Source organism: Drosophila willistoni, assembly GCF_018902025.1.
Source record: "Drosophila willistoni isolate 14030-0811.24 chromosome 2R unlocalized genomic scaffold, UCI_dwil_1.1 Seg167, whole genome shotgun sequence".
NCBI lineage: Eukaryota > Metazoa > Arthropoda > Insecta > Diptera > Drosophilidae > Drosophila > Drosophila willistoni.
The window spans coordinates 15,025,574-15,049,220 of record NW_025814050.1 but is presented as its reverse complement, the minus strand read 5'-3'; the positions used below and the strand labels follow the sequence as shown (position 1 = coordinate 15,049,220).

The 23,647-nt window shown below is 34.1% G+C and overlaps 4 protein-coding genes across 5 annotated transcripts; all 4 read left to right on the top strand.

Annotated features, from left to right (window-relative positions):
* Positions 1 to 1,906: 1,906 nt before the first annotated feature.
* On the top strand, positions 1,907 to 3,861 carry LOC26529799 (lysosomal alpha-mannosidase-like). Its single transcript, XM_023175976.2, is given in 4 exon segments — positions 1,907 to 2,005; positions 2,068 to 2,438; positions 2,502 to 2,972; positions 3,033 to 3,861. Coding segments are annotated over 4 exon segments (1,089 nt in total). The 5' UTR covers positions 1,907 to 1,915; the 3' UTR covers positions 3,190 to 3,861.
* Positions 3,862 to 5,138: 1,277 nt separating this feature from the next.
* On the top strand, positions 5,139 to 9,405 carry LOC6641925 (lysosomal alpha-mannosidase). Its single transcript, XM_002065015.4, has 7 exons — positions 5,139 to 5,413; positions 5,805 to 5,933; positions 6,003 to 6,373; positions 6,434 to 6,904; positions 6,965 to 7,575; positions 7,827 to 8,083; positions 8,140 to 9,405. The coding sequence occupies exons 2-7, from the start codon at positions 5,850 to 5,852 to the stop codon at positions 9,340 to 9,342; spliced, it is 2,997 nt and encodes a 998-aa protein (XP_002065051.2). The 5' UTR covers positions 5,139 to 5,413; positions 5,805 to 5,849; the 3' UTR covers positions 9,343 to 9,405.
* A 1,526-nt stretch (positions 9,406 to 10,931) lies between these two features.
* On the top strand, positions 10,932 to 14,060 carry LOC6642085 (pickpocket protein 28). Its single transcript, XM_002065014.3, has 10 exons — positions 10,932 to 11,053; positions 11,114 to 11,219; positions 11,279 to 11,370; positions 11,444 to 11,897; positions 12,174 to 12,292; positions 12,358 to 12,512; positions 12,574 to 12,636; positions 12,703 to 12,809; positions 13,694 to 13,808; positions 13,866 to 14,060. The coding sequence occupies exons 1-10, from the start codon at positions 10,932 to 10,934 to the stop codon at positions 13,979 to 13,981; spliced, it is 1,449 nt and encodes a 482-aa protein (XP_002065050.1). The 3' UTR covers positions 13,982 to 14,060.
* A 2,349-nt stretch (positions 14,061 to 16,409) lies between these two features.
* Positions 16,410 to 21,169, top strand: LOC6642084 (lysosomal alpha-mannosidase). Of its 2 annotated transcripts, none has more exons than XM_002065013.4 (11): positions 16,410 to 16,529; positions 16,592 to 16,742; positions 16,798 to 17,168; positions 17,228 to 17,433; positions 17,500 to 17,636; positions 18,075 to 18,208; positions 18,333 to 18,976; positions 19,043 to 19,263; positions 19,335 to 19,746; positions 20,081 to 20,523; positions 20,581 to 21,169. In XM_002065013.4, exons 2-11 carry the CDS (start codon positions 16,614 to 16,616, stop codon positions 21,112 to 21,114), a joined length of 3,231 nt encoding a protein of 1,076 aa, XP_002065049.4. In that variant the 5' UTR covers positions 16,410 to 16,529; positions 16,592 to 16,613; the 3' UTR covers positions 21,115 to 21,169. The 2 variants fall into 2 exon arrangements, with proteins under 2 accessions (XP_002065049.4, XP_023031391.2); XM_023175623.2 differs by lacking the exon at positions 18,075 to 18,208 and adding an exon at positions 17,757 to 17,890.
* The last annotated feature ends 2,478 nt before the right edge of the window (positions 21,170 to 23,647 follow it).

Below are 23,647 nucleotides of genomic sequence, written 5' to 3'. Positions count from 1 at the left end.
GACGGACGGACAGACGGACATGGCTAGATCGACTCGGTTGTTGATACTGATCAAGAATATATATACTTTGTGGGGTTGGAGATACTTCCTTCTGCCTGTTACATACATTTTGGCGACTTTAATATACCATTTCACCCTATGGGTGTATGCTATAAAAAAGCAAATAACATTCGGAACTTTTTTTCAGTTGACATCGATTCCAATTAAGCATCTTAACAATAGTATTGAAAAATTTTCTATTTGCCCCACGCGCCGCTATTCATGACAAACAGGGCAAGGTAAATTTATATCCTTGTACACAATGTAATGAGAATGTGTATTTTAGTTATCAACAGTTTTTTTAACAGCTAATCTTGTTGGAAATGCAAATTTCATCTGTTTGTTTTCTTTTTACTTGTCAAATGTTGAAACAGATGAATTATACCATTTACATTGTAAACATTGTTATGACTTTTAGACTATTAATTCGCTTCTTATTCCGACAAGTACACAGTTATACGTTATCTACGGAGAAGAGACGGTCAGCGTAAAATCAAAAAAAAAAAATAAATAAAAATAATATTAAAAACATTTGTTAAACATTATTTCAATTTGTTTATCTCAAAGTAAACGGTAAGATATTTGAAAATATTTTTGCATATCCTTATACCTATATGATCCATCGTTAAGGATACGCAAAAATATTTCTGAAATGTCTTACACAGCCTTTTCAAACGTAAATTTTATGTTAAACGAAAAAAAATTAGAATCGTTCATTTTTAAAAAAAGTGTATTAGGAATCATAACAATTCCCATTATAGATATCATTGTCGTCACTGTACAAGGATATGCAAAGATATTTTTAAAACATCTTACACAGAAGCCGATTTGGAAAAGTGAGTTCAGTATTCAGCGCGAAAAAATCAAAATCGTAAATAATTATTAAATTTAAGTTTAATTTTTGATTATAAATTGTATATTATTTACTTTTTATACCCTTGCAGAGGGTATTATAAAATTGGTCAGATGATGTTAACGCACAGAAGGAGACGTTTCCGACCCCATAAAGTATATATATTCTTGATCAGCATGAGAAGCTGAGTTGATATAGCCATGTCCGTCTGTCCGTCCGTCCGTCCGCCCGTCTATGCGAATGTGTTTTACTCAGCCGTCTTAAGAGCTATCGGGCTGAAATTTTTTTTTGGGGTTTTTTATTACCCGGGAAAAATAAAGTATGAAAACCATCAGGATCGGACCACTATATCATATAGCTCTAGAAGGACTAGAAGAAACATTTTCATAAAAATTGGAGTATGCTATGAAATTTACATATGTGATAATATTGGATATAAAACCCCAGATCCCAAAATTTGAATGTGATCGGATAAATATAACACAAGTTATAGTCAATACAATAATCGGCTCTGCTCCCAGCTCTGCCGGCAGCGCTGCTTGCTGACTACTACATCTTTCGTCATCAACAGAATACATGCATACACACACAGACGCAACGCTACATGAACTGTATGTGTATGCGTGCGTTGCTTTGCTTTGGGAATGAGGGAAGAACAAGAACAAATTGTAAAATAGAGAGTAAAATTGTTTTGTTTGTATATTGATGAATTGAGTTGCAGAAAACAAATTTTGAACATGTAAAATTATTATTACCAAGGACTGCAAGTGTATATAAACTTCGGCATAGCCGATGTTAGCTTCTTTGATATTTTATATTAACTTTAGCTTAAATTAATCGTCTTAATTAACCCAGTAAAAAAAATAAATATGTATTCACTAACACCTCCCATAGACAAAAAGTTTGTACTTTAAAAACCTCTTAATTTTGTCTAATCAATTGAATATATTTTGTTTTTCATGTGGCTACTTATTCCTACTTCTCAACTGGAGGTGTGGTTTATAGAATTCAGAACTCTTTTTTATGGGAATGAAGTATTTCAGTGTTATATTATTTACATGTGCCTTTCTGTCTTTGCGCATAATAGGCTCGAAAGGTTCCTGTGGATTTGAGGTACCATGAATTACTATTAATACAAAAATATATTATAAATATATAATACATTTCTTATGTAGTCATGTCCGGCACTAAGGCATGATATGCTCAATGTGCATTTAATTGCACACTCACATCAAGATGTAGGATGGCTAAACCTCTTTGATCAATATTATTATGGAACTGAAAATTAGATAAAACAAGGAAATGTTAGACGTATTTTTGATACAGTGACTCAAGAACTCCTAAGAAATTCAAATCGTCGTTTTTTACTGGTTGAAACATCGTTTTTTTCCAAATGGTTTAATGAGTAAACAGAGATTTTAAAATTAGCAGTAAAAAGGTTGGTTGAGAATGGACAATTAGAATTTGCAGGCGGCGGTTGGAGTATGAACGATGAAGCAACGACTCACTATCAAAGTATTATCGATCAATTTAGCGTGGGTTTGCAGTTAGTATCAATTAGTTAATCAACGCAATTAACTTTTGTCATAAATAAACAAAACCATTTTAGGTTTATCAAAGATACATTTGGTACCTGTGGCCGTCCCAATATTGGTTGGCAAATCGATCCATTTGGGCATTCGCGAGAAATGGCTTCGATATTCGCACAAATGGGATATAGTGGCGAATTTTTCGCCCGCATCGATTATATAGACAAGAGGAAACGAATGGAAGACTTAAGCATGGAAATGATATGGCAATCTAGTGAATCGCTTAGCAACTCGGATTTCTTTGCTGGATCACTTTATGGCCATTATTCAGCTCCGGGTGGTTATTGCTTCGACGTCTATTACGGGGATGATCCAATTATCGATGGGGATAGTTTCGATAACAATGTTGGATCCAGAGTTAATGATTTTCTAAGCCATGTAACAACAGTGTCAAAGGCGTATAGGACCGATCACGTTATGGTTCCCATGGGTGATGATTTTCAGTATGAGAATGCAGAAGTCAATTTTAAGAACATGGACAAACTTATCAAGTATGTACAAAGGAAATAGAGTAAATGGACTGACATTAATGAAATCTTTTTCTAATTTAGATACAAAAATGCCCGTCAAACCGAAGGGTCTCTTGTCAATATTTTCTACTCAACGCCGGGATGTTATCTGAAGGCCCTTCATCAGCTTGAACAAACGTGGCCCAATAAAACCGAGGACTTCTTTCCATATTCTAGCGGTTGTCATGAACGGTATTAGAGCAAATATTGAACAGACTTTTGCCATCTATCAAGGATATTGTGGAAACAACCGTGAAACAAAAAATCAGTCCTCGGGAGCTTACGTTTTTCGGTCAGATGGGGACATAAAAGAGTTGAGCGATACGATCAATTTGACAGTTTATAATGGCGACAGAGTTCAGGAAGTACATCAACATGTGAACGAATGGATTTCGCAAGTAATCCGTTTATATGATGGTGTTAATCGTGTGGAGTTCGAGTGGCTGGTTGGATCCATTCCAGTAGATGATGATACTAGCAAAGAGATAGTAACTCGCTTTAAAAGTGACATCTCATCGAATGGAGTATTTTACACTGATTCGAACGGTCGAGAAATGCTTAAAAGAAAGCGAAACAAACGCGAAAATGTTGATCCCGATTTGACAGAAGAAATAAGTGCTAACTATTATCCAGTGACGACTAGAATTTCACTTCAAGATGAGAAGAAACGCATGACTCTGCTCAATGATCGTGCTCAAGGTGGTTCAAGTCAAGAAGATGGAGTACTGGAACTGATGATCCATCGCCGCTTATTATCGGATGATAATTTTGGAGTCGCAGAAGCTCTTAACGAACAGCAATTTGGTACAGGTTTGGTGGCACGTGGAAAAGTTTTTCTACACAGGACACAGGAGGAAATTCATCTACCATTCTGGAAATTCTTTAGTAAATCCAACAGCGTTGCTACCGTCCTGCCAAATAAGCTTCCCGAATTCACTGACTTACCACAATCCATTAATCTTTTGACTCTGGAACCGTATTCGAGTGATGAGATCTTACTTCGATTGGAGCATGTGATGGAAACATACTGAAAGCAATGTGCTAAGTTTCAACATCCGAAAATTATTTGATACATTGGGTGGACAAGAGATTCGAGAGACTACATTAGATGGAAACCTGCCCCTTAGTGAGATGAAGAGATTCAAATTCCACCACGATGCCGATGGAACGGATTTCTCTAAAGTTGAGTATTTCACATCCTCTCACAAGCCATTGACAGCAAATGCAACAATGGATGATTCCGATTTCAACGTCACCTTGTACCCAATGCAGATTCGCACATTTATTATTGTCAAGAATGACAGGAGCAGCAGTACCAGAGAGGTTGGAGACAGGGAAGGTTGTGTTGTTAGTAAAGCCACGAAGATCGGACTCCTCTGCAATATTTCCATACATATTATCTTTTGCTCTTATTTAATATTATATTTTAATTAATTGGTGTATCCAACACTTATAACTGCTAATTGACTTTGTTATTGTTATTTAAAGAAAAGATACCGGAAAAAATAATTATATTTGTTGCAATTTTTAACTCCATATATGTATAAAACTGAACACAAAATGTTATTTAAAAAAAGACACCCAAAATATTAATTGACTTAAGAGACTTAAGATAAGAGAAGAACGACATTCCCGAAAACTTATAATTAGGTTACGTCATTTAAATAAAATTAAATAGTGTAAACTTGTTTGTTTCCAATTAAAAAATGTATATTTACTTCAGTACTCTATGATAATTTCTTTTTTAAAAACTGCTATCTTTAAAGGTTTGTAAATTAACTCCTTAGCTTAAAAGCAATAAAATGAATATTTAAGATTCAATAGGAATACGAAATCGATTCATTTCGATGGTGTAATTAGCTATAAAGACAAATTTTTTTAGTAGAGGATCAAAGAAAACATTCCATGGAAAAACCTACCAGAAAGATTACAGGATCCTTAAAAAAACATAAAATAGAATATTACTTCTTTAAATATTGATTGAAACAAATAAATTTTTAAATAATTTTAATGTAGAGTTACTTTTGATGAATAAATTGAGATTGCGATTTAGCAGATTGATATTTTAATCGAACTGATTAGTGTTCTTTTAAAAAGTTGACTATAAATATACAAATAAATACACAAATAGCCATCGATGCATTTGCTGTCAATGGCTTGGATGGAAATAGAGAAAATTAATAGGTTTCCTACTATTTAGTTTCCAAATTTCTTACCGAATTCTGAATCTCCAAATCATAAATTTAGTAACATCAATGCTAATTAACAAATGGTAGAGAATTTACCCAAGAATGACTAACTAAATCTAATCTCTAGTTCATAAAATAATATTGCACTCATTTTGAATCATTGAAATCCAATTTGTGAAAAACTCATGAACTGAGATAAGACTTTTACTACTGTTTAACCCAAAGTATACCTAGGTAAGTACATATATGTATGTATACACGATTCTCAATTGAGATATGCATTATTGCCACAAATGAACCACAAATTGACTGATGTGCTCATGCATTTATGTACATACATACTTACATACATACATTTATATAAATACTTAATTTATTTTGTATTGTTTAGTGGCCAGTATACTAAATTGCTATCGCTTGAAGTACATAAATGGTTTAACTTTAATATTACCCATTCGCTATATGGCGGGCTTAAGCTTCTCCCAAGTGCTACATGCATATACATATATACACAAATATACTTATTTGGCGCTTATCGCTGAAATAAGAGCTCCCCCACGGACATGGTTGATTAAAACAGTAACTCGACATAGAAAATAAGTTTAGTTTTTTTGCTGCTACTCAGTTGGAGGTTCGTTTTGATGCCGTTTGGAACTCTTTTTTTGACGGCATGAAGTACTTCAGCGTTTTAGTATTCACTTGTGCGTTACTGTCTTCGGGTATAATAGGCTCGGACGCTGGATGTGGATTTGAGGTATTATCAATGACGTCATTACTATGAATCTGGATGACTAAATGAATTTATAACATATTTCTTATATAGTCATGCCCCGCATTAAGGCAGGATATGATCAATGTTCACCTGGTTCCACATTCACACGATGACGTCGGATGGCTAAAGACCTTTGATCAATATTATTATGGAGCTGAGAATCAAATACAACATGCAGGAGTGCAATATATTTTGGATTCAGTGGTTCAGGAACTCTTAAAAGATTCAAATCGACGTTTTATCCAGGTTGAAACATCGTTTTTCTTTAAATGGTTTAACGAGCAATCAGAGACTATAAAATTGGCGGTGAATAAATTGGTTCAGAATGGACAATTGGAATTCACAGGCGGCGGTTGGAGTATGAACGATGAAGCAGCGGCTCATTATCAAAGTATTATCGATCAATTCAGTGTGGGCTTGAAGTAGGCATAATTAAGATAGACATGAAAAACATTTTTTTATAAATTTTAATCCATTTTAAGGTACCTAAGTGACACATTTGGTACTTGTGGCCGTCCCAATATTGGTTGGCAAATCGATCCATTTGGGCATTCGCGAGAAATGGCTTCGATATTCGCACAAATGGGATATAGTGGCGAATTTTTCGCCCGCATCGATTATATAGACAAGAGGAAACGAATGGAAGACTTAAGCATGGAAATGATATGGCAATCTAGTGAATCGCTTAGCAACTCGGATTTCTTTGCTGGATCACTTTATGGCCATTATTCAGCTCCGGGTGGTTATTGCTTCGACGTCTATTACGGGGATGATCCAATTATCGATGGGGATAGTTTCGATAACAATGTTGGATCCAGAGTTAATGATTTTCTAAGCCATGTAACAACAGTGTCAAAGGCGTATAGGACCGATCACGTTATGGTTCCCATGGGTGATGATTTTCAGTATGAGAATGCAGAAGTCAATTTTAAGAACATGGACAAACTTATCAAGTATGTACAAAGGAAATAGAGTAAATGGACTGACATTAATGAAATCTTTTTCTAATTTAGATACATAAATGCCCGTCAAACCGAAGGGTCTCGTGTCAACATTTTCTACTCGACGCCGGGATGTTATCTGAAGGCCCTTCATCAGCTTGAACAAACGTGGCCCAATAAAACCCAGGACTTCTTTCCATATTCTAGCGATAGTCACGCTTATTGGACTGGTTACTTTACTTCACGTCCAACTCAGAAGCGGTTTGAAAGAGATGGAAATCATTTCCTTCAGGTTGTGAAACAGCTAAGTACATTCGCCAATCTGACTACCAGCCAGCACACAAATCCTTTGAATACTCTGCGTCAGATCATGGGCGTAATGCAGCATCATGATGCCATTACGGGCACAGAAAAGCAAACTGTGGCCCGCGACTATGATCGCCTTTTAACCGACGCCATAGTTGGAGCTGAAACAAATGCTCGTGATGCCCTTAGGATTCTAACCAATCTTACCACTGGAGAGTTCTCCAGTTGCTTGGAGTTGAACATTAGTGTCTGTGCTTTAACTCAGGAGAGTGCCAATAATCTGGTGGTGACCCTTTTCAATCCTTTGGCCCACACTTCCACCCAATATGTACGTGTTCCCGTGAAGGATAAGAACTATGTTATTGCTGATGAAAAAGGTAGGTTAACACTAAATTTAGTGATCGGTAAGTAAGAAGAAGCTAACAAAAAACTCACACAAAAATGAATGTTTGGTAAAAATTAAAACTGTCAACAAAAATAAGCCAATGACTCACTTTTATCACGAGACGAACACAAAAACTATTTACTTTTGCATATTTTAGGGGGAAAATTTTTCTATATTACTTCCAAGTTATGCCACTTATTTTACTCTTCAATAGTTCAACTAGATTGTATTCATTTTTTGTAGGTCGGGAAGTATCTTTCGAGCTTGTCCCCGTTCCAGCAGAGGTCTTAGCTCTTGGACACCGATCAAATGTCACTCAGCACGAATTAGTGTTCAAGGCCTCAGTAGAAAAGATTGCCAGCTTCTACATACGAATCCTGCCAACTCCAAGAAGTCAGGTAGATCGATCTGGACTGTCATCCCGAAGTTCTTATTCGAAGAAGTGGCGTCCATCTTATCGTGCACTTAGCGATGAAAATGATTTGGAGATTCAGAATTCGGTAAGAAATTTGGAAACTAAATAGCAGGAAACCTATTAATTTTCTCTATTTCTTAGCTCATAAAACTAGTGTTCGACAATAGTACTGGACGATTAAAAACTGTTGTCATGAACGGAGTTACTGCAAATATCGAACAGACCTTTGCCATCTATCAAGGATTCCTTGGCAATAATGGTGAGGAGAAAAATCGGTCTTCGGGGGCCTATGTGTTTCGTCCGGATGGGGACATTAAAGAGTTGAACGATAAAATCGATCTAACGGTATATAATGGCGACAGAGTTCAGGAAGTACATCAACATGTTAACGAATGGATTTCGCAAGTAATCCGTTTATATGATGGTGTTAATCGTGTGGAGTTCGAGTGGCTGGTTGGATCCATTCCAGTAGATGATGATACTAGCAAAGAGATAGTAACTCGCTTTAAAAGTGACATCTCATCGAATGGAGTATTTTACACTGATTCGAACGGTCGGGAGATGCTTGAAAGAAAGCGGAACAAACGCGAAAATTTTGATCCCGATTTGACAGAAGAAATAAGTGCTAACTATTATCCAGTGACGACTAGAATTTCAATTCAAGATGAGAAGAAACGCATGACTCTGCTCAATGATCGTGCTCAAGGTGGTTCAAGTCAAGAAGATGGAGTACTGGAACTGATGATCCATCGCCGCTTATTATCGGATGATAATTTTGGAGTCGCAGAAGCTCTTAACGAACAGCAGTTTGGTACAGGTTTGGTGGCACGTGGAAAAGTTTTTCTAATTGTTAATTATGTGTCAGAAAAACTCACACGAGCTGAACGCTTGACACAGGAGGAAATTCATCTACCATTCTGGAAATTCTTTAGTAAATCCAACAGCGTTGCTACCGTCCTGCCAAATAAGCTTCCCGACTTTACTGACTTGCCACAATCCATAAATCTTTTGACTCTGGAACCGTATTCAAGTAATGAGATCTTACTTCGATTGGAACACGTGATGGATCATACTGAAAGCAATGTGCTAAGTTTTAACATACGAACATTATTTGATACATTGGGTGGACAAGAGATTCGAGAGACTACATTAGATGGAAACCTGCCACTTGATGAGATGAAGAGACTCAAATTCCATCACGATGCCGATGGAACGGATTCCTCTAAAGTTAAGTATTTCACAGCCTCTCACAAGCCATTGACAGCAAATGCAACAATGGATGATTCGTATTTCAGCGTCACCTTGTACCCAATGCAGATTCGAACCTTTATTATCAAGCGTTAATAAAATATCAAGTGTATTATCATATTGTTGGAAAAATAAAATTTAAATATTGTGTTTACAAAATTTATTCCGATATAAATCTATAATTGTCGCAACTGCAAGAACGATTTGAGCTTGTCCTTTCGTTGGTATAACTACTTTCTTCGATATCGCAAGCATCTATATTATTTCCATTTCTCATTCTGGCCACTATTGCCTTACAAAACAAGTAAATGCATATACAAATCGTGATGAATATGATGATACTCCAAGCATTCATGCTATGTTTTGACGATTTAGCTGTTCTCTTTATTATGGCATAGCATTCTTCAGCACTTATCAGATTATTTTTCAATAAAGATATTTTTTTGTCAGCACCTTTATCATTTTCTTCGGTAATAAATAAACTACGGCAGTTAGAGTAAATTTGATTAATCCAATCTCTGCAATAAGTGCTTCGGGAGTTAAACTTGTCAAACATTTTTTTATTATTTTTTCAACAGTCGTATATTATTGGCATTTAAATCAAAACATATAGTGCGTGAGGCTTATAACATTTAACACCAGGCTACAACGATGTATGACTATATACACTTGCGGGCAAAATAATACAACCACAATACAAAAAGAAATTGTTATTTAAATCAGATTTTAATTTAAGGAAGAAAATGTTAGTAATACAACATTTTATGACCCAAAAGCTAAGCAACATTATCTGAACTGTGTGCATAATATATTAAACATAAGTTTATATGCTTAAATTTGCACACAAACAAAATAATAGTAGGGAGGACTAAAAATTAACATGCTTGACAATTACGGGAAAGTTTTCCACGAATTTAACCAAATTCAATCTCAGAAATACTAGTTTTTAACCTTTCCTGCAAAAAGGTGAACTAATTTTAGTTTTGTAAGCATTATCCCCATTTTTTCGCCTCATCTAGTTGTAATTCTCAACCAGTTTTGAACTTAAACGATCGCAACTCAGGAGACTCTAGCAAAATCTAATGATAAGTATATAGTATAGAGAAAGAAGGTTCTTGAAATAACTATCCAAACAGCTTGCTAAATTTATACAATTATATTCTGTGTAAGATTAACTTCAAGTCGGTCATAAGCAATGTTGGATACATTAAAAAAATCTCGAAATCTAGAAAGCTAAAATAAGTATTAAATAGTTTTATAAAATAGCTTTCAAATGGTTTTTAAAGCCTTTTTTTCTGAGTCTTGAAAAGTCGGTCATTAGAATAGTATTAGTATTTGCTATTAATTTTGATTATAAGGATAGATGGACTTTCTATAGGACTCTCTTCATTGAGTCTCCTTTAAAAGCTAAAACTAAAACTGCCTTAGTCCTTATTTAACAAAAGTTAACCGTGTATCTATTACACACCTTCAGTATAATATGTGTGAGCATTAAAGAGAAAATGGAAATGTTATGTACTTCATTATAAATAAATGAATTCAGTCACGCCAACAAATGACTATGAGACTAAAGTTATGCGCCATTTCAAATAAAACTATTATTGTATTAACACTTCCCAAGAACTCAAGTTAATATTGATTTTGATTGTAAAAATAAAATTTAGATTCCACTATAAACTACAAAGATGGCTAAATTTAATTGGAGAGGGCCCAAAATTATATTGGACTATATAAAATTATACTTTAATAATTGTTGCATTCATGGATTTCGGTATATTGTAAAACCCATGTTGATTGTTTTTGAAAGGTACAATTTTAAAGACTATTAGTTTGTTTGTTGTGATAAAGTATGTGTTATACCTTGCAGATCGTTATGGTGTGCTCTTTTAGTTGTATCCATTTATTTTTGTATAAATGTTTGTCTATCCTCTGTGGATCGCTACTATACAAAGAGTACGCATATTGGACTTGAGGTACTCAAAATAGCAATCTCTAATTTGCAATTTATAAAAATATTTTTCAACTATTTTAGCGTAACTATCATTTCTGGAACACAACATTACCAAGTTTAACTGTTTGCCCAATGCAGAGATTGAATGACAGCCTGTTCAGTAGTTATTGTAGGTAATATTCTTATAATCTGATATTGAGCACCAATTTTTTGGTATTAGAGATGCTATAAAAATGTAATTTCCAGAGCCAATGGTATCAAAGGGCAAGACAAGACAGAATTTTGGAACTTTATGGAAAATTTGGCAAACTCAACTTATACCAACTTTCAGAATATTCCGGGCAGCGATAATATTGATTCTATTCTTATGAATTTGGGCATTAAACCCGAGCAATATATGGAATTGATATACAATCTGACATTTGATAGTACATATGAGCCAGTGGAGAAACTAAGAACACGCAGTATCGATGGTCAGGTCAATATTCATGTGCGGCAAGTGCTAACCGAGTATGGATTATGCTATTTGGGTAATAGCAAATTGGGCAAAGAGTATAGTTCACGTTATTTAATCTTTGGCTCGTATCCCGAGTACAACAAGTACGAGCATAGTCGAACTTTGCTTGAAGTTCAACTTGGTTCCTTTTTTGAAAAGGATGTATCGTTTACCCTACTTGGATTCACCAGCATAGCCATAGATGTTAGTTTAATTCTAATGAAATGGGTGATATTTGCCCCCTAATGTATGCAAAATGCTATCAAAGACTTTTAATGGGAAAAATGTTTTGTACCTAAGCAATGTTTCTCTTTAACAACATTGTTTAAAGGAAATTTTTTAACTATGAGATTCCATTCCAAATAGACTCTTTTGCTGCATATGGCATACTTTAGGGGGTATGTTTTTACCATTTTATATGCTTAAATCCGTGTTTAACTATAACTGAATTGATATTTTCCTAAATATTTGTATTTCTAGAGCTATATCCATTCTGCCTTTGAAGTTATGAAAGTGGATAATAATTTTGGTTACACAGATGAAGGTGTTGTCTATGATCCCGAAAGTGAAGAAATCACAGCCGAAGAGAATCTAGAAACGTTATATCTATAATCGTTTTTATTCCCACATTATTCTAATTAAGTTTTTTTTTACAATCAAACAGGGAGACTTCGATTAGGCAGAGAAAGTGTCGTTTCCATCACGAATCAAATTTAACACATTTTCCAATTTATACAAGAAATATATGTCAACAGGAATGTCGCATTAATCTCGCCTATAGAATCTGTAAATGCATTCCACATTTCTATCCAAATCGGAGTAAGAATTATGGTTTAATTATCTATATTAAATGTTATTTAGAATCCTATTTAACTTTTAGTTTCGAAACCAAAAACTGTTTGCGATTATAAAACGTTGAAGGCTTGTTTTCCCAAACACTCCAGTAAGTGTGAATAGTGATCCCTAATAACTTCAAGATTTTGTTGAGTTTTCTAAACTTCTGTTTTAGGTTTCTTTCTTAAATTATACGAAGAACATGGCAAACATGAAAAGCCGGCTACTTGTTATTGCGAACAAAATTGCCTCGATGCGGTGGTAACAACTAAAAGTGCCCTTGTAAGTATTAGCCAAAAAAAAATTACAGCTTTCTATCGGCTTACAATATAGGTAAAATGATACCTCGCTAATATTGTTTCGATTATAAAGAAATTGTAATTTATTTTAATCTCTTATTATTCATTTATTTATTTTTAAATTTATTCCAAAATAGTTGTAAACCGGACAACTTTGTTTATTATGTTCCAACATTTTGCATAGTCAACACATTCATTTTAACGCACAAAATGTTAGTATTATTTTGTTGGTTTTTTTTTTGTCAAATCAAAATTTTACACTTTAATTTATTACAATAGCGTGTCCAATCAATATAAATTTGGACTAAAAACCAGAGAATTCCAAAGTTTTTTAAGACATCCATTTCCTATATTATACATGTTTGCTATTAAAAAATATAAAGAGACCTGCCCAAAAAAAAATTTTTAACATAAGCAAACTTTTCCATTTTATTTAAATTGTGTTTTTTAAGGTTACACACAATATATATAAATTAAAATCAATAAACTTTATACATATTTTGTTTTTAATTTCATTAATTCATGTTGTTAGTTGTTTATTCAGTAAATTTCAGGGAGTGTAATCATATGTTTAATTTTAAAAATTACCAAGTAATCACTATTTTTGATTTCTTATTATTTTTAATAATAAATTATAATAATTGCACTTGATTTTTTTTTTATCTCCTAACAAGTAAGGATAAGTTCCAATTCAAAGTTATAAATAATGTTTTCTGCTATCACATTATGTAAAATTTATCCTTTTTTCACATAACAGTCTTGTTTATTTATTTTTTAAATCGACTATTTATGGCTTTCTTAAGTAAAAAATAGTAAAAAGTTAATTTTTTATTTAATTCTTTTTGTGGCCTATTTTATCATTCTCAGCCCATGATTGGCTCTAAGCAGTTATTGGGTAGTATTGGAAGTGCCATTTCGATGAAAACTTGGCCACAGAATCGTCTAAAGAGGCAAGTCATATTCTCTTTCTCCGATCTGCTGGGTAAGCATTCAATTAAGGTTTTACCTCAACGCAATAACTAATGCTATTTTTTATTAGTTTCAATTGGCGGAACAGCTGGACTATTTCTTGGATTTAGTGTTTTGGGTCTGGTGGAATTTATATATTTCTTTACGATGCGTTTAATTTGGCATATTGTTGGCTATAAAATTTAACTTATCAATTGCTTTTTTTTTTTGGGTTGTACCAGCTTACACATTAAAATGTATACAGACAATTCGTTGTCTGCACTTTGCTGATGTTTTTGTCACATTGTAACATATCCAATGCAAAATAAATCTGTTGGCTTAACAGCTCGTCACCCAGTTAATATTTCCGGCTCTCTTACACATTCATTCTAGTATAAAAGGATACAAAAATGTCAAAAACCAACATGGTGCAACATTTATACATGGATTTACATACATACTTTTATGTTGTTCATGGGGTATGGTATGCATTCTGATATGTAGGACATTTGCCAATGAATGTCCGACCCTTCAAACTTTGATGAGTACCTCAAGCCAACCACAAGGGTTCATTTTTTACGGGGTAAATTTATTGATCTTTAATAAGTTTAGTTAGCTGCAAAACCAATAGGCAAATTAATTGTTTGCTAACAAAAAAAACACAATATAAATACTATATAAGAACTCATTCATTCTTAAAAAAAAGCAACTAACAAACTTCTACGAGTGACTAAATGTAGGATATTCTGTAAGTCTGCCTACCTTATGAAATTTGTACTTTTAAAATTCGTTAAATATTTAATGAGAATGACATTTAATAGCACCAAGTCGTAACGTGAATGGCCACAGGGGTACAGAGCATTTCTAATGAAGAATAATTACTTTTTCATGCTTTTGTATGAAACAATTTATTGAGCCCTAACAAAAAAGTGAAGGCTCTCCCAAGTATGTTACCATTTTAGTTCTACCGCTTAGATAGAATAGTCAGCTGAAATGAAATATTTCATAATGCTGACAATATTATTTTTGCAAATTAAATTTCTGTTTATCTATAAAGAATTTAAAAAGAATACTGATTTATGTGCCTAACACGAGCAGTTCATAAACAAGAGGCACATACGAGCTACTCGAACCAAAAATAAAACATAATTCTATACAAATTTTCATTTGAATTTAGAACGTCTTGACGTCACGTTGATTGTTGTTTTAATGTGGAAAATTACTTAAAAATATGGTATTAAACACTTGCAAAAAAGTATATTCATATAAAGAGCTCCGATTTTATAAAGTACTTATGAGTTTCAATATTCGTATTTCTCTATACAAGCCTCTGGATCACTATATTGCATTGCATCATTATCTTTCATAGGCTTAACCGAACTCAAACGAATTTGGTCGACTTATTTCCTATAGACCATTCGAAAATAGATTCCTTATTTTAGTTTTGTTCAATGTGGTTTCAAGTATGATCAAGATAAGATTATATATTTTCCATAGAAACGTTGCGATTTTATAAATATTTTGTTAGTTGTCAATTTTTTTATGTTGTTTTAGTAACTCGTTAATACAATGATTTACATTATAAGTTGTAGTTCTATAAGTTTTTTTATTAAAATCTGTTAACTGTAACTTACAAATATATGACAATATTTAGAGATATACATAGGTTGTAGCTTTATTTGAGAGGGTGTCTGGAACTCTTGTTGTCTCCCCTGGATCTGGTTTTATTTCATTTCAAATTAATTTTTTTATTCAATGTTTTTTATTTTCAAACTGTCAGAGTGGTATTCCCCTTAAATTCTACTTCACTTATACTCTTGCCATATACTGCAATTTCAATTGTATATTTAAGTCAATATAATAAAATTTTGATTGATTAATATTAAGTCAAATTTAGAAAATGTAACAATTTATTCATAAAATTACTTCAATAAGGTCCCTTAATTCTAATTGTATTAAAATACAATACACAATACAAATCAAATTTTAATAACTTGACTAAATTGTGAATTTAGTGTTCTAAAAGTTATTTTGTTTTTAATGGGAAAATGATTGAGTTCTGCGGACCTTTGATCCATTTAAGCTGACCACAAACACGTTTCCATAGGATTACTTTGAAATTTATGAATGTACTCAAAGCGACACGACTCGCCGATCCATTGAAAAGGTGTTTAGTAGTTTACAAAGTGTTGGTGGAAATAATCAGAAAACCATTAATGTCATTAATTACTGTTAATCAGGTACTTGAAGATGTTTAGTAATTATTTAACGAGCCAAAGTAGTTGTGTGCTTATCTAATCCGAATGAAAAGTACTTGTCCTTTAAAGTAATATTAGGGGCGGCTAACAAAAATTTTTTACAGAATTTAACTTAAGTATATGCGTCTGTAGGCTTATCTATGAATATACATACATACATATGTATGTTTGTATTATAATGCGAGTTTCAAGTGTTGTTTTGCGTTCCTATCAGTGGCCGGCATGAGCGCTTATATACAAAGCCACACACACATATGTATATACCTACCTAAATATAATGTGCAATTGTATGTACATACACAGAAACCGGAGAGAGTTTATTTTCAAGTAGGTCTCGAGCTGAGTTTATGGTCTCTGATTGCTCAGTACGTTCTAATTTGCCGACGTGTTCGGTTGTCGTTTCTGGATGTTGGAGTCCCCCAAAAACAAGTTCCTCTAAACATCAACAGAAACCAAGTGCACATATAATTATAATTCTCTCTTATCAACAAACATATGTATGTATATCAATAATTTAGATTTAAAACAAATAAAACAAAACAATATCTCAAAAACCTAGCTTAAAGTGGAAAAAAACTGCGATGGTTTGCAAAATCGCCAGTTGTTTGGCACTTCTTCTCGTATTTGCCCTCCACAATGTAGAAGGGCGAAATATTAAGCCCCAGGCGGAGGAGGAGGAGGAGCAACCGGCTTCCCAATGCGGTTATGCGGTATGTACGCCCATCCAAGAGAGAAAATTATGCTCAAAATTTTCCTATTCCTTAGAGTTGCCATCCCACTAAGCCAAATATGTTGAATGTACATCTTATAGCTCATACCCATGACGATGTGGGTTGGCTTAAAACTGTTGATCAATATTATTATGGCAGTGAGACGAGAATTCAAAAGGCTGGTGTACAATATATTATTGATTCCGTTGTCGAAGCTCTACTGAAAGATCCAGAGAAACGTTTCATCTATGTGGAATCGGCTTTCTTCTTCAAATGGTGGAAAGAACAGAAACCCAAGGTGCAGGAGGCTGTCAAAATGTTGGTCGATCAAGGAAGACTCGAATTTATTAGCGGTGCTTGGAGTATGAATGATGAGGCTACCACACATTATCAGAGCGTTATCGATCAATTTGCCTGGGGCTTAAAGTAAAGTAAATCTAAAAATGTGTGAGAAAAATAATTTAATGGAAATTGAACCTTTGCAGACTTTTAAATGATACCTTTGGCGAATGTGGACGTCCACGTGTTGGTTGGCAAATCGATCCATTTGGCCATTCCCGAGAAATGGCTTCAATGTTTGCCCAAATGGGTTTCGATGGCATGTTCTTTGGACGTTTGGATTACCAAGATAAAGATGAGCGTCTTATGACCAAAAATGCTGAAATGATTTGGCATGGTTCCGCCAATTTAGGCAAGTTTTGATGTCAATCGACACTTAAGTTTGTTAAATATAATTAAAGAGTTCTTTTGTTTATAGGAGAGACAGCTGATCTGTTCAGTGGAGCCCTGTATAATAATTATCAAGCACCCGATGGCTTTTGTTTTGATATTCTATGCAGTGATACACCCATTATTGATGGCAAACATAGTCCTGACAATAATGTCAAGGAGCGTGTAAGTTAATCGCAAATTTCACATTTAATGTGGATCTGTAATTTGTCCCTTGATTGCATAACATTGTGTTGAGTTTTTGTTTGTTTGTGTCTCTCTTCATTCAACATTTGGTGGCATTAGGTTAATACGTTTTTGGACTATGTTAAAACTCAAAGCCAATATTATCGTACCAATAATGTTATTGTGACGATGGGTGGCGATTTTACATACCAGGCTGCTCATGTTTATTACAAAAATCTTGACAAATTGATACGGTAAATAGTTTATCTTTTTATATATGTATATGTATTTTTGTATGTACGTTATGTTTTGTAATTTGTTAATGAAAGCCTCACAAGTCGCCTTGTTGTCCTTTCCTCTCCTGTTTTCACATCACACTTAAATACTTTCATACAACCCTAAAAGCAATGATCCTTACATAAATCTATATGCAACCAGGTCGATGCATTTTTTGAATTTGTCAATAAAATGGCTACGGGTTATCGTACACCCAATTTACTTATTACCATGGGTGAGGATTTCCATTATCAAAATGCTGACATGTGGTATAAGAATCTGGATAAACTCATAATGTAAGTAATAGTGACTGGATGAGGCTTTCCTTAACTGAAAATATGGCAAAGATCTTCGAAAAAAAAAAAACATTTCAAAAATAAATGTAAGTACTACAAGAGAGTTTTCTTTTCTGTTTAACAGGTATGCCAATGAACGTCAGGCAAATGGTTCGAATATAAATCTACTTTACTCGACACCATCTTGTTACCTGAAATCATTGCACGATGCTGGCATCGTTTGGCCAACCAAATCCGATGATTTCTTCCCCTATGCCTCTGACCCACACGCATATTGGACCGGCTACTTTACATCGCGTCCGACTTTGAAGCGTTATGAACGTGATGGTAATCATTTCCTGCAGGTCTGCAAGCAATTAAGTGCTCTGGCACCTACAACTTCAGCCGAATTCGATGCGCATTTGTCGTTTATGAGGGAAACAATGGGCATTATGCAACATCATGATGCCATTACGGGTACTGAGAAGCAAAAGGTCGCTCTGGACTATGCCAAACGTTTGAGTGTGGGTTTCGATGCATGCTCAACCAATATTAAATCGGTTTTAAATCAACTATCTGATGGTCCTGTTGAAGCCAAGGCCACTAGACCACGTGCAGCCTTCGAGTTTGAGTTCAAAACTTGTTCCCTACTGAACATTAGCAGTTGCGAAATTTCAGAGAAAACTGATAAATTCACTCTAACACTCTACAATCCATTGGCCCATTCAACAAGCGAGTATGTGAGGGTCCCAGTATCTGATTACAATTATGTTGTCACAGATAATAATGGTAATACTTAGCGATAAGGATAATCGATAGCTTATATACTCATTACCTTATGTAATTTTTTTCTAGGTGCAACTGTAATCACTCAAGTGGTGCCTGTGCCTACGGAAGTTATAGATATTTTCCACAGAGAATCAAGTGCTAAATATGAATTAGTTTTCTTGGCCTCCAATCTGCCTCCAGTTGGCTATAGATCATATTTCATTGAAAAGTCTGAGAACCGCAACAACTTTGCAAAACCACAAGCTCAACCCAAGAAAAGATCAAGTCTGACTGTTATCGGTAATGAGGTAAGAAAGTTCAAACATTTTCTCATTATCTCATTTCTTAAATCATTATCAATTGTTGATTGATATTTCAGCATATTGAATTGACTTTTGATACCAATGGCTTTCTCACAGAAGTCACAGCTGATGGCCTGAATCGTTTGATTAGCCAAGAATTTTTATACTACGAAGGAGCTGTTGGAAATAATGCTGAGTTTTTGAATCGTTCATCTGGTGCCTATATTTTCCGACCCAATGAGGATAAAATTGTCCCTGTCGCTACTCAAGTGACAATCGAAGTATATAAGGGCGATTTGGTTGAGGAAGTTCATCAGAAATTTAATGATTGGATAAGTCAAGTAGTTAGAGTATATCACAAAAGCAACTATGCTGAATTCGAGTGGTTGGTTGGTCCAATTCCAATTGATGATGAAATTGGCAAAGAAGTTATTACACGTTTCAAGTCCGATATCGAATCAAATGGCATATTTTACACAGACTCAAATGGTAAGTAATATTTCTATGTCAATAAGATAGCTAAAATTGAACAAATTTTGGGATTAATAAGAGGATATTTAAAAAGTATACGGGCAGAAGGGTTATTTCACAAAGAAAATTATGGAATTTCTTGAATGTCTTTAAGAAATTTTGGTAAACTGATAACTGACATTAAAATCTAAAGGACTTGTTAATTTCATAAAAATCGGAATAAAATAGCTGGTTAAAAGTTTTCCTTTCGAGCAAAAACATAAAGCGATCGATCCAATATATGTTTGTAGTAGAAATCAGAACTTATGCTTAGATAATTTATTTACTTTACTTTTTTTATAATTAATTGTAGGTCGCGAAATGTTGAAACGGAAACTCAACCATCGCGATACTTGGGATGTTAAGATAGCCGAAGCTGTTGCTGGCAATTATTATCCTATTACAACTAAAATCGCCTTGGAGGACGAAACCGCTCGCATGGCCATTCTGGTGGACAGAGCCCAAGGAGGCAGCTCTCTGCAAGATGGTGCTCTCGAACTTATGGTGCATCGTCGTTTGCTGAAAGACGATGCATTTGGTGTGGGAGAGGCCCTCAATGAAACCGAATATGGCGATGGACTGGTTGCCCGCGGAAAGCATCATTTGTTTGTTGGTTTGTCCAAGCAGCGTGAAGGTGTCTCTCTTAAAGCACTTGAACGTCTTGTTCAGCTGGAGACCTTATTACCCTCCTGGAAGTTATTCAGTAATGCTGAACCTCTGAGTGTTGATGAGTGGCGCAATTCGTTTACAAATATCGTAAGTTTTAGTACTTGCTTTCTCGAAACCCTTCTAACTTCTTGTACCCCCTTACAGTATAATGGCATTTCCGTTGTCCTGCCAAAGTCCCTGCACTTGTTGACTCTGGAACCTTGGCATGATAATCAATTGCTTGTCCGCTTCGAGCACATTATGGAAAAGGGAGAGGATGCATATTACGCCAAGGCTGTTCAATTGAATATTAAGGATGTGCTTAGTGCTTTCGAGATAGAAGATGTCCGGGAAACCACACTCGATGGTAATGCTTGGTTGGATGAGACCCAGCGTATGCAATTTGTAGCCGAATCAACTGCAGAATCATATGATTCGTATGCAACATTTTCGAAATCTGGTAAATCTGTGCATTTACTTAGTGCTGACAAGCCATTGCTCGAAGTCAAATATTCCGAAGAGGGCATACCAGCAGGTTCCTTGGGTGCTGAAAGCAATCGTATAAAACGCGATCTAGACGATAATCAAGTAAATGGCATTGACATTGAGCAATTATCGGAAAAAGAGATTTCAAAGTATGTTATTGAAATCAATCCAATGGAGATACGTACTTTTATAGTTTTTTTGGCCACAAACTAGATTATTAATGATATTTTTTTAACCATTTTAATATTAAATGTAATGATTTGAATAACCAAAGCATTGATCACTTGAATTCTGAAAAGACTTGCAAAATTTGACTTCGTCTTTCGTTTAGCAAAGATCAGAATAATAGAGTAATAATGGCTTCAAATGTGAGATTTTGTTTAACTTTAAAGGTAGGTAATGTGGTAAATGTTTCAGTAGTAGGTCTGTCAGTAGTCAATGTTTTAGTAATAATATTCTAGTGCGAAGTCAACATTTTGGGCTGTAAATCAGTGTGTTTGTAAGACTTTGAATTGTTTGCAAGTTTTGTATAACTCTTTGGGCTCTTATTTGACCGTGTATCCCTCACCACACTCGGGGCCCAGAAAATTTAAGGATTGAATCTTATTATATTCCACATTATTCAATTGGTTCAATGCTATCTATAAAGTGATTTGTTTAATTTTTCAATTTCAATTATTAGAAAATTTAGTCAATAACCCAAAAATGTTATAAAAGGAAATAACTAAATTACAATAATTTAAAAATCATATAATATATATAATATAATTATATATATAATATATATATATATATAATATATATATATAATATATATATATAATATATATATATATATAATATATAATAATATATAATATATAATGTAAGTATATACTTACCCAGGCATTTTAAGGCAACAGTGGTTTAGTTTACAAGATTTAGTAAGTAACTTGAGCTTCATTTTTCGCTTAATGTATAGTCCTTACCCTGGCAATACCTAGCTAGGTAAAGATATAGATTTCGAAATTTGAGAAGTTTTTGATATCAAATATCGTTTTTGGCCTATGAAATTTGCATAATTTCCTTTAACCCAGCGAGTCCGCCAAAGAAAATAATTTGTATTTTTTATATACATCACCTGATCAACAATTACACGACCAAATATCACTAACTGATTGCAGATTCTTATATAATAGCGCAGTAAAAAGCTCTTCCTTACCTTCAAAAACAAGAGAAAGTCTCTTTCTCTCTCTCTCTCTCTCTCTTTCTCTCTTTCTCTCTCTTTTTCTCTCTCTCTTTGACTTTACAAGACTTATAAGACCCTGCATTCGCGTTGGAGTAAGGGGAAAAAGGAGATTGAGCAACACTAAGTGAGGAGATAGGGAAGGCTTGGAAGGAATAAAGAGAGCAAAGGGAATGGTTGCTTGGTTGGTTCACTTGCTAAATTTTAAGTAATATAGACTAATTTTTAATATGACTTAGTCTTCGGTTTTATGTTAAAACTAGTCCCCTATTGTACATGGTCCTCTGTCACGTTTCTATTTGGAATTTTTTTGGCTTTTAAATCCTTCTACCAAGATTAACTTAGCTCCGCTTACTAATCAAAGCTTTAGGAAGCCTAGAGTGTAATTTGTGGCAAAGCTGTGTTAAAGCAAAAACATTTTGCAGGTATGTTCTACTTTCAAGAATGGCCAAAAAAAAAAGGAAGAAAATTTAAATGAAAATGACTACGGCAGTATTTTTGAGTGGTTCATTGTTTTTTAAAGGAAGCCATAAATTCTTAATATAAACAAGAGAAGCAAGATAAAGAGCCTACCACCTTTCTAACACCCTGGAAGTGGCTGTCAGCAAATATACTACCCTAAAGGTCCTTTAGTTTAAACACACCCTTTCCCACTGTCTTAAAAAAAAGGTTCCCCTAGCGAGTTTTACATTAAGTAACTTACATTTTTCTTACAAACATTAGTAACAAATGAATAAAGCAAATCCTTGACTTAAACTACGTAAGTGTATTTAAATGTTCACATACTTTGACTGTTTTCTTTGGTGTTTAAAAACATTTTGACCATTTTGATCCTAGACACAATAAATAATGTCGGTGTCCTCTTTGACTATGCTCGAACCTGCAAACCTGTCAAGATGAAGTTTGTATAGTTACAGTATGTGTGTTGTTATGTTTGCCTATTGTACCCCAAATACACACCACCTATACATACAAGCATCCTTATTTCTACCTTCAAAATGATGCAGGACTCCCACCACAAGTGCTAGATAATATTGATAGGACTTGGAGACTCTTACCGAAACAATTGCCGACAAATTCTTTGGCTTTCTCATGAAATTAAAAAGCGAATTTTTGCAGTGAGTACATTTTTTAAATCGCTTCTGCTCAGTCCGTTTTGAATATTTAATACATTTATGTTATTTTGCAAAACGTCAAGTTCATTAAACCCAAGCAAGTAATTTTTCAAAATATTTTTCGTTTTAGTTTTTATGCCACTTTCCCTTTCTTGATTATCCTTCTTCTTCTTAAACAGAATGGCCCGAGTTCATGTCGAAGTTTGCATACTCTTTAAAATTTTTACTTTTACTTTGCTTTGTCTTTTGAGGTTGATTAAAAATCTTCTTTTTATATGAAAGTTTAGGTATTGAATGTGAAAGAATACCTTAAAGATTGTAATCTAGGTCGGCTAAATTTAAAGCGAATTCAGTACTTTTCTGTTCTTGATATATGTAAGTATATATATGACATATTTTCTTCATT

Coding starts and splice junctions, on each gene's coding strand:
- LOC6641925 (XM_002065015.4), top strand. CDS start 5,850: ATGAAGTACTTCAGCGTTTTAGTATTCACTTGTGCGTTACTGTCTTCG. Junction 6,374..6,433: donor CAATTCAGTGTGGGCTTGAA/GTAGGCATAATT, acceptor ATCCATTTTAAG/GTACCTAAGTGACACATTTG. Junction 6,905..6,964: donor AACATGGACAAACTTATCAA/GTATGTACAAAG, acceptor TTTCTAATTTAG/ATACATAAATGCCCGTCAAA.
- LOC6642085 (XM_002065014.3), top strand. CDS start 10,932: ATGGCTAAATTTAATTGGAGAGGGCCCAAAATTATATTGGACTATATA. Junction 12,293..12,357: donor GCCGAAGAGAATCTAGAAAC/GTTATATCTATA, acceptor ACAATCAAACAG/GGAGACTTCGATTAGGCAGA. Junction 12,810..13,693: donor TAACAACTAAAAGTGCCCTT/GTAAGTATTAGC, acceptor TATCATTCTCAG/CCCATGATTGGCTCTAAGCA.
- LOC6642084 (XM_002065013.4), top strand. CDS start 16,614: ATGGTTTGCAAAATCGCCAGTTGTTTGGCACTTCTTCTCGTATTTGCC. Junction 19,264..19,334: donor TGACTGTTATCGGTAATGAG/GTAAGAAAGTTC, acceptor TTGATATTTCAG/CATATTGAATTGACTTTTGA. Junction 20,524..20,580: donor GCAATTCGTTTACAAATATC/GTAAGTTTTAGT, acceptor ACCCCCTTACAG/TATAATGGCATTTCCGTTGT.